This window comes from Chiloscyllium plagiosum, chromosome 33 (genome assembly GCF_004010195.1).
Source record: "Chiloscyllium plagiosum isolate BGI_BamShark_2017 chromosome 33, ASM401019v2, whole genome shotgun sequence".
In the NCBI taxonomy this organism is placed as follows: Eukaryota; Metazoa; Chordata; class Chondrichthyes; order Orectolobiformes; family Hemiscylliidae; genus Chiloscyllium; species Chiloscyllium plagiosum.
In genome coordinates this window covers 41,019,347-41,029,946 of record NC_057742.1, presented here as the reverse complement: position 1 = coordinate 41,029,946, position 10,600 = coordinate 41,019,347, and the positions used below count along the sequence as shown (strand labels likewise).

The window sequence follows — 10,600 nt, the reverse complement described above, 5'->3', positions numbered from 1 at the left end:
GGTAGGCAGCATGAGGAGGGAGAGGGACACAGCAAGGCAGGCAGCATCAGGAGGGAGGGGGATCACAGCAAGGCAGGCAGCATCAGGAGGGAGAGGATGCTACCAACCAGGTCGTACCCTCTGCCTGTCTTCACTTCTGCATCCTGTCCCCACCACCCCTTTATCGACAACTCTCCCCACACCTATCCCCAGTCCTGAAGAAGGGTTGCACCCTTTTTTAAACCAGGTTTGGCCCACGACCAGTGGCCTGTTACCCAGTTTAGCTTCTAATGCATCCCAATGTTGTTTTCAGAATTTGTATTAATTTTTGTTAAACGTACGCAATTTTATTGGGCTCCACCTTTTACCCAAATCTAATTGTAAACCCAGTAATTTATTTGCAATATGAATTGATATCAATGGTCTTTTGCACTTGATGTTGAATTCTTTGTTGAACAGCTTACTTTGTACAGTTGAAGAAACAAATTGGATTTGCACATGTTCGCACACACTGTCTCTCACACTTCGAGCATTCCAAACTGGTCCACAGTCCAATATTTATTAAGTGTGGTCACTATCTGTTTTCAAGGCAGTTGGGAAATAGCCTGTTATTGGCTGTTAATTTATTGGGTGTTGAAAAGTCGATCAAAATGAAATTGGGCGGCACGGGGCTCAGTGGTTAGCACTGCTGCCTCACAGCGCCAGGGACCCGGGTTCATTTCCCACCTCGGGCAACTGACTGTGTGGAGTTTGCACATTCTCCCCGTGTCTGCGTGGGTTTCCTCCGGGTGCTCCAGTTTCCTCCCCCAATCCAAAAATGTGCAGGTCAGGTGAATTGGCCATGCTAAATTACCCGCAGTGTTAGGTGCATTAGTCAGAGGTAAATGTAGGAGAATGGATTTGGGTGGGTTTCCCTTCGGAGAGTCGGTGTGGACTTGTTGGGCTGAAGAGCATGTTTCCACACTGTAGAGAATCTAAACCAATTAAACTAAACAACTTGTCTAACTAAGCTGTTCTGTGCTGGTGTGCATTTAACTTTGTTGGGGTGCTGTTCCTCTCTGAGATATATTAGTGCAGCATGTGATATTCCTAGAGATTTCAGCTTTTCAGGGATTGCACAGTAAAATGGTTCTTCGCCTGCCTTTTATTTGCAGATGATGAGAACTACGAAGTGAGCAGTGATGAAGATGATCTTCCCTTTAAGTGTTTCATCTGCAGAAAATCCTTTACCAGTCCTGTAATCACCAAGTAAGTTGGTTTGTCATGGAAAGGACATGGTATTTTTGTAAATTTAGCCAGTAGACGGATTACTGTTACATAATAATTTGTTTCCTATTGGATGACTGATATGTAATGATCTGCCAGTTCATTGGGTGATGTCCATGTCACTTAACAAGCTGCCTGTTCTTTCTCAGATGTAAACACTATTTCTGTGAAAGCTGTGCTCTGCAGCATTACCACAAATCCAAGCGTTGTTATGTGTGTAATCAACAGACCAATGGAGTCTTCAACCCCGCCAAAGGTGCGTGTTCTTGCCTTTACTTCCTGCAGTGCGGTGAGGTAGCATTTTGTGGCAACTGCTCAGTATTTGTTTATTGGAGTGTGTTTCTGTTCAAGTGTCACATTCCCTTCTGAGCATCATTCCTCAGGGACAGTCTGTGAACACATACACAGACACACACACGCAGACACAGTGTCAGACTGTGGCTGTCATTGGAGAACCTAGTATATATTTCCCAGTGTTGTACTGGGTGTGATGGTGGGCTTTCTTCTTCGTAGCAGTTTGTTACAACTGTATTTTGCTGAGTGACTTCAAAAAGGGCATTTAGGAACCAACCACATTGATGTGGATCTGGAGTCAGCTCTAGACTCAGCTTGGGTAAGGACAGCAGTTTTTTTTATTTGTTCATGAGATGTGGGCATAGCTGGACATAAGCATTTATTGCCCTGCCCTAATTACCCTTGAGAAGGTGGTGGTGAGCTGTTCCTGAAGGACATTGGTAAACTAGCTGGGTTTTTACATTAATCAAGCAGTTTCATGATCACTTCTCCTGATACTAGCATTATTTCCTGATTTAAAAAATTCAAATTTTCAAATTGTTTTTGGTGTGATTTCAACTCATTCTCTGAATAATTCATCCACGCTGTCTTGTTACTTGTTCAGTCATGAAACACAACCTTTCCATACGTCTGTGTTCATTGAGGCATTGAGCAGAGCGCCAATAATAAAACGAAGGGCTCATGCCCTAAACGTCGATTCTCCTGCTCCTTGGATGCTGCCTGACCTGCTGCGGTTTTCCAGCAACACATTTTCAGCCAATAATAGAAACCCAGGATAAGACAGTTTACAAAGCTGCAGCAGGTTTCTAATCCAGACTGATGATCCATCTGAGGGTTGGCTAAGATAGCAGACATTCTGCAGTGACTACAAAGCCACTTGCCCCAGTTCTGTCAGGTAGGAGGAAGAGGCATAGAAATGGGATTGGAAGAAGTAGCTGTGTGATAAGGCATAAGACTCAGGAGCAGAAGTAGGTCACTTGGCCCATCGAATCTATTCAATAACAGCATGCTTGATTACATAATCTTCACCTTCACTTGTTTTGCCTTATCGCCATAATCATTAATCCCCTTACTGATCAAGAATCAGTCAATTTCAACGTTGAATTTACAGAACAACCCAGCTTTTCCAGCTCTGTCAGATAAAGAATCCCACTATTCCCTGAGGGAAGAAAGTCTTCCTCATCTCTGCCCTCAATGGGCAAGCCCTATTCTTAAGTTACTTCCCATGACCATAGACTCTTCCATAGGTGCCAACATGGACGATGCAAACTAGATCCATTCCCTCTCCATCCCGAGGTGGTGCCCCTATCCCTGAGATGGTGCCCTTATCCCCAAAAACAAAGAAAGAGAACAAAGAACATTACAGAGGAACAGGCCCTTCGGCCCTCCAAGCCTGTGTTGATCGAGATCCTCTATCTAAACCTACCGCCTATTTTGAAAGGATCTGTAGACCGTTGTTCCCTGCCCATTCATGTGTCTGTCTAGATACATCTTAGCTGTCGCTATTGTTCTGGCCTCTACCACCTACGCTGGCAACATGTTCAAGACATACACCACCCTCTGTGTAAAGAACTTTCCCTGTATATCTCCCCAAACCTTTCCCCTCTCACTTTGAACTTGTGACCCCTAGTAAATGAGTCCACCACTCTGGGAGAAAGCTGCTTGCTATCCAGCCTATCTATACCTCTCATGATTTTGTAGATATTAATCAGGTCCTCCTCAACCTCTTTCTTTCCGATGAAATTAATCCTAATCTACTCAACCTCTCCTCAGAGCTAGCACCCTCCGTACCAGGCAACGTCCTGGTGAACCTCCTCTCACCCTCTCCTGGTAATGTGGCAACTAGAACTGTACGCTGTATTTCAAATGTGGCCAAACCAAAGTCTTATACAACTGTAACATGACCAGCCAACTCTTGTACTCAATACCCTGTCCGATGAAGGAAAGCATGGTATGCCTTCTTGACCACTCTACTGACCTGTGTTGCCACCTTCAAGGAACAATGGACCTGAAGAGCCTCTGGACATCAATTTTCCCCAGGACTTTTCCATTTACCGAATAGTTCGCTCTTGAATTGGATCACCTCGCATTTGTCCAGATTGAACTCCATCTGCCATTTCTTCACCCAACTCTCCAATCTATCTATATTCTGCTGTATTTTCTGACAGTCCCCTTCACTATCTGCTACTCCACCAATTTTAGTGTCATCTGCAAACTTGCTAATGAGGCAACCTACACCTTCCTCCAAATCATTTATGTATATCACAAACAACAGTGGTCCCAGCGCAGATCCCGTGGAACATCACTGGTCACAGGTCTCCATTTTGAGAAACTCCCTTCCACTACTACTCTCTGTCTTCTGTTGCCCACCCAGTTCTCTATCCATCTAGCTAGTACACCCCGGACCCCAGGCGACTTCAGCTTCTTTGTCAGCCTACCATGGGGAACCTTGTCAAACACCTTACTGTATATAACATCTATATCCCTTCCCTCATCAATCAGCTTTGTCACCTCTTCGAAGAACTCTATTAAGTTTGTAAGACATGACGTTCCCTGCACGCAACCATGTTTCCTTTCATTGATAAGCCCATTTTCTTTCCCTTAGTATCTTCTCCAGTAGCTTCCCTATCACTGATGTCAGGCTCTCTGGTCTGTAATTACCTGGATTATCCCTGCTACCCTTCTTAAACATCAGCAATTAATCAGTCCTCTGGGACCTCACCCATGTTCAAGGATGCTGCAAAGATACTGTTAAAGCCCCAGCTATTTCCTCTCTCGCTCCCTTCAGTAACCTAGGATACATCCTGTCCAGACCTGGAGAACTTGTCCATCTTAATGCCTTTTCGAATACGCAACACTTCTTCCCTCCTTATCCCTGAGGAGGTATCTTTAACCCTGACGTTGGGCAAGAAATTCATGCTTCAGGATGAATACTCATGGCAAAAGAGAACAAATGTATCACCTATGTTTATACCGTTCCCTGCCACTGCTACGATCCCTTACCTTGGCCTCCCCAATCCAGCAACAGACCTCCCTCTGGATCCTCCGCTCCATTCCCGAAGAAGGGCTCATGCCCGAAACGTCGATTCTCCTGCTCCTTGGATGCTGCCTGACCTGCTGCGCTTTTCCAGCAACACATTTCCAGCTCCCCAATCCATCCCAGAATTGCTCCTGAATCCAAGGTTCTGTGGTCAGTTCTCGCATCTTCTCTGGAGTATGTTCTCTCATCCACACGGTTTGCAAGAATGTGCTGGACAGTTGTAGGGGCTGAGACTCCTCGAAAGCTACCTCTAGGTCCAGTACATACATCATCTGCAGTCACACCCTCCTGTCCCTGATCATAGAACAAATCTGAATGACGTAATCTGAGAGGGTGAGTGCCTCCTAGAGCAAACCTTCCAGGTAACCTTTCCCTCGCTGATGTGTACAATGTCTGAAATGCAAACTCCAGCTCCTCAGTGCAGATCTGAAGTTGTTCAAGCTGTGAGCACTTGCTCCAGATAGGTTCACTCTCAATCCCATTGTCCAGCAGATGCCACTTGCTGCAGCACCTGTCCTGCCATTGCCATTGTGTTTTCTTAAATTAATTACTTTGGTATCTTTGCTTTTATCACTGGAACAATCTCCTGCTTTCTACACTTTGATACATTTTTTATATAAAACATCAGTACCAACCTTACACTTAACAGGCTATTTATAAGAAAGAAATGAAATGATTAGAGACTTAAGTTCAAACTGAAGACCTTATGTCAAGGACTAGAAAGCTGCTTTGATCAGGCAAAGAAAATCTCTTTCCTTTCCTCTGCTGAACTCCCTGAGGCATTCAACTCCAGCTTTCTGTTATAAAAGTTATGGACCAGGCCAAGCCCACTCAAAACATTTTAACTTTTCTTAATGTAAGGGTAGATGTGAAGTGGGTGTTCCAGGTGTGATGCAGCTGGCCCAGCCACTCTGCTTTAAGCAAAACAGAATTTATTTACACACTATAGTTGAAGCATGAACAAAAGAAAGCAGAATTTAGAATATCTCGACTATCGGTAAACGTAACCAATTTGATGCAGTAACTATTTTTAATTAACTGTTCCAATACAGTAACATCCCATGAACACCCCTTAGCAAAAAGATAAATTCAAACACAGCTTCTTACAGGCAGGAAGGAACAACGTCCAGAGAGAGATTTCAGAGAAAGTCAGAGGGATTATTTGCTGAAGCTTGCAAATCTTCTGGGCTCTCGCATCTTGTGACCGCTATAGCTAAAACAAACCAGGAAAAATCTGAACTGGGAGAACTGGCCATTGCCCTTCCATTGTTAAACTCCCGAGACTCCCTGGCACCTCTGCCTTTCTGACCTGTCTTCAAAGAAAACAAGGACAAAATAATCTTTTTAAAGTGACAGCATTGTCACATAGGTCCCATTCAAATGAATGTGTAGAATCTGTATTGACAAAGAGACCAAAGCAGGGTTCCAGTCATTGTCACATTTGTCAAGCTGTGAAAGTTCTGCCCTCAGCTCGTGACCAGTGAACAGTACTGACCAATATCCCAGGGAGATCCCACCATCTGTCCCTTACTGAGTAAAGTACTGTTACCAGGGCTGTAATTCTCCTCCCATTCCTGGCCATGGGGAGGAAGATCCTCCACATCCTGGTACTCCAAGCACATGCTCAACTTTCAGGCGGGAAGCCAAGCCTCAAATAGGCATTGTAACCGTACTTGCCCTGACATCAGTGGATGATCACTGCCCCCAACAAGAATCACAGCATAAAGACCAGAACTGAGAAACGGGACTTGGTGCTATTTCCTCGTCCTTGGCCCTGACCACTGAGGCTGCTTCTAGCACTGAACGAGGGACGTACTCGGCAGAACAAAACAACTTACACAATTTATTTTACCCTTTCTATTTCAGAACTCATGGCAAAACTGGCAAAGCATAAAGCTGAGCACCCATCAGACCATTCCAACTCTGCAGATGAAGGGGAGCCAACCGAATAACTCTTCCCCTCTGCTCTGTGCAGAATATGTACCAAGCTTCAAAATACTTTCGTAAAATAAAGAGATTTGTTTTTGAATACTTTTTTGTTGTGCACACTAGCAATCAGCTATTCTTTAAATATTGCAATTAATTCATAATCAGCCTGAGTGGTTTATTATACTAATCAGTTAAATAATGCTTCTGGAGAGACAATACTGGCAATCTGTCAGTACATGAGGCTTTCACTGGTCGTTTATTTGAGGGAGTGGTACTCTCAAATGGAATAACAGTTGTGAAGGCTGCAGGTAACCCTGTCTTACAGTTGCTGAGTTCCGTCGGGGAGTTGATAGCTTTGAGCCTTTCCGTTACAATTTTACTATAACATCTAAATGCTTTACTCTTCATCCACAGCAACCTCTGCAAGTCAGCACTTCAGAAACGAAGGTGAGTTGATGGTACAGGAGTTACTTAATCAATGGATTAGGTGATGGAGGAGGACCCTTATGGAACATACAAACTAGGAGCAGGTGTAGGCCATCTACCCGTTTGGGCCTGCTCCACCATTCAATAAGATCACGGCTGATCATTTCGTGTACTCAGCTCCACTTACCTGCCTTCTCAATATAACCCTTAATTCCTTCACTGTTCAAAATAAAATCTATCTTAGCTTTAAAAACATTTACTGAAGTAGCGTCAACTACTCACTGGGCGGGGAATTCCATCAATTCACAACCTTCTGGGTGAAGAAGTTCCTTCTCAATTCAGTCCTAAATCTGCTCCTCCTAATTTTGAGGCTGTGCCCTCTTGTCCTAGTTTCACCTGCCAGTGGAACTATCCTCTCTGCGTCTATCTTGTCGATTCGCTGCATAATTTTATGTTTGCATAAGATTTCCCCCCCCCCGCCAACTTCTTCTAAATTCCAATGAGTATATTCCCAATCTACTCAGTCTCTCCTCATAAGCCAACCCCCTCAACTCCAGAACCAACCTTGTGAACCTCTCTGCACCACCTCCGGAGCCAGTACATTCTTTCTCAAGTAAGGAGACCAAAACTGCACATACTACTCCAGTTGTGGCCTCATGAGCACCCTGTACAGCTGCAACATAACCTCTCTGCTTTTAAACTTTAGCAATGGAGGACAAAATTCCATTTGCCTTCCTAATTACCTGTTGTACCTGCCGACCAACCTTCTATGATTCGTACACAAGGGCACCCAGGTCCCTCTACACAGCAGCAATCTGCAACATTTTTATCATTTGAGTAATAATCCTTCTTACTGTTATTCCTACCAAAATGGATGACTTCACATTTATTGACGTTGTATTCCATCTGCCAGACCTTTGCCCACTCACTTAAAGTTCCTGTGTAAAGTTCACAGTCCTCTGCACACTTTGCTCTGCCACTTATCTTAGTGTCACCTGCAAACTTTGACACACTACATGTGGTGATCTACGTAAATTGTGAATAATTGAGTTCAAGCACTGACCCCGAGGCACACCACTAGTTACTGATTGCCAACCAGAATAGCACTCATTTATCCCCACTCTGTTTCCTATGTGTTAACCATTCCTCGATCTATGCTAACACTTTACCCATAATGCCATGCATCTTTATCTTATGTAGCAGCCTTCTGTGCAGCACCTTTTGGAAATCTAGACACACCATATTTCCTGGGTTCCTGCTGTCTACTGTGTTCATAATGTCTTCATTGAATTCCAGAAGGTTAGTTAAGCATGACCTGCCCTCATGAACCCTTGTTGCATCTGCCCAACGGGACAGTTTTTATCTAGATGTCTTGCTATTTCTTGCTTGATAATACACTCAAGCATCTTCACCACTACAGAAATTCAGCTAACCAGTCTGTAATTCCCCATCTTTGTCTACCATCCTTTGTAAACAATGGCATCACATTTGTTGTTTTCCAAATTGCTGGAACTGTCCCAGAATCCAGTGAATTTTGGAAAATTACCACAAGTGCACCTTCTATTTCTCCTGCCATCTCTTTTAGAATCCTGGGATGCATTCCATCAAGGCCAGGAGACTTATCTATCCTTAGCTCCATTAGCTTGGCCAACGCTACCTCTTTCATCATAATGATAAATTCCAGGTCCTCACCTATCTTCATCTCTTTGTCAATTACTGGCATGTTATTAGTGCCCTTCACTGTTAACACTGACATATAATAGCTGTTCAATGCCTCGGCCGTTTCATCATATCCCTTAACTAAATGCCCCTTCTCATCCTCTAAACGACCAATGTTTAGCCACTCTTTTTCATTTTATATATTTATAGAAACTTCTGCTATCTGTCTTTATATTCTGTGCTAGATTTTTCTCATGTTCTATTTTTTATAGCTCTTTTTTTGTGGCTTTCTATTGTCCTTTAAAGTTTTCCCAACCTTCTAGTTTCCTGCTGATCTTGGCCATTTTGTATGCCTTCTGTTTCAATTTGATAGCCTCCCTATTTCCTTAGACGCCCCATGGCAGATTACAGTCCTTCATTCTCACTGGAATATATTTTTGCTGAGCACTTTGAAAAATTGTTTTGAAAGTCTTCCACTGCTCATCAACTGTCCCACTGTAAAATCTTTGTTTCTGGTCTACTTTAGCCAGGTCCTCCTTCATCCTATTGTAGTCTCCCTTGTTTAAGTAAAATTGGATATTATCTTCACACTCTCCATCTGTTTTCTAAATTCAACCATACTGTGATCGCTCCTTCCAAGAGGATCCCTGACTATAAGGTCACTAATTATTCCTGTCTCATTACACAGGACCAGGTCTAGGATAGTTTGCTCCCTCATCGGTTCCATTACATACTGTTCAAGAAAACTATCACAGATACACTCGATGGACTCCTCCTTAAGGCTACCCTGACTGAGCTGGCTCAACCAATCAACGTGTAGATTAAAATCCCCCATGACAATTGCCATACCATTTTTACAGGCATTAGTTATTGTTTATTACCCCTCCGCAATGTGATGTTATTATTTGGTGTCCTTTAGACTGTGCCCATCAGTGAGGGTAATCTCAGCAGCTGGCTAGGGAGCCACATTGTCTCCGCTTGGGAATGTCTGCTATATCATGTGCCACTCAGGAACGTTAACAGGACAGCAGTGGGCATTCCACACAATTAGGAATGATGGTGGCTGACAGTCATACCTGCCAAGAGCTGGCAACCAAAAATGGGTGATGGTTATTGCAACTACTGAGTGAAGATTGGCATCAAGGTCATGGGTTTGGGTCTCCCCAGGTGCCTCAATCAGACAGAGTAATTGCAAGCAAACATGTCAGGGTTTTCTTCTTCCCCAGATTGAGAGTTAATCAAAGTAGCAGTGGGATGAGGTGTGCATTAATTCTTCCACTTAAGGTCTCAATTGGCATTAGGGCAGGTCGGACTTCTAGTCACCTTCTCAGCGCAAATTTAATCAGGGTGGAGGTGGGACAGTGGTCCCTGTCCATACTCTCAATCTGTTTAAATGCGCCAATGTCACAAAGCCTGCCTCAGAGAGAGGGAGGGCACAAGTCAGAGAGTCATAGCAATGTGCAGCATGGAAACAGACCCTTTGGTCCAACCCACCTATGCCACCCAAATATCCCAACCCGAATCTAGTCCCATTTGCCAGTATTTGCTCCATATCTGTCGAAACCCTTCTTATTTCATACACTGGTCCAGATGCCATTTAAACCAGCCTCCACCACTTCCTCTGGCAGCTCATTCCATACACACACCACCCTTTTCCTGAAAAAGTTGCCCCTTATATCCCTTTTAATTTTTTCCGCTCTCACCCCAAGCCTATGTCCTCCCCCACCCCAGGGTCTATTTACTTTGTCTATTTACCCTATCCACGTCCCTCATAATTTTATAAATCTCTATAAGTCACCCCTCAGCCTTTCCCTATGGCTTGTCCTTACCACCCTTCTTAAACAGTGGCACCACGTTAGCCAACCTCTAGACTTCCAACACCTCACCTGTGACTATCGATGATAGAAATATCTCAGCAAGGGGCCCAGCAATCACTTCCTTAGCTTCCCAAAGAGTTCTAGGGTACACCTGATCAGGTCCTGGGGATTTATCCACCTTTATGCTGAA

General features: G+C 44.0%; 1 protein-coding gene across 1 annotated transcript in view; it reads left to right on the top strand.

Annotated features, from left to right (window-relative positions):
• Window positions 1-6,610, top strand: part of rnf113a (ring finger protein 113A) — a 27,302-nt gene extending 20,692 nt beyond the window's left edge. Inside the window, exons 8-10 of the mRNA XM_043675360.1 lie at window positions 1,134-1,227; window positions 1,395-1,501; window positions 6,446-6,610. Of these exons, the coding sequence (XP_043531295.1) occupies window positions 1,134-1,227; window positions 1,395-1,501; window positions 6,446-6,531 (287 nt within the window). The 3' untranslated portion in view covers window positions 6,532-6,610. The remainder of the gene's footprint in view (window positions 1-1,133; window positions 1,228-1,394; window positions 1,502-6,445) is intronic.
• Window positions 6,611-10,600: the final 3,990 nt, after the last annotated feature.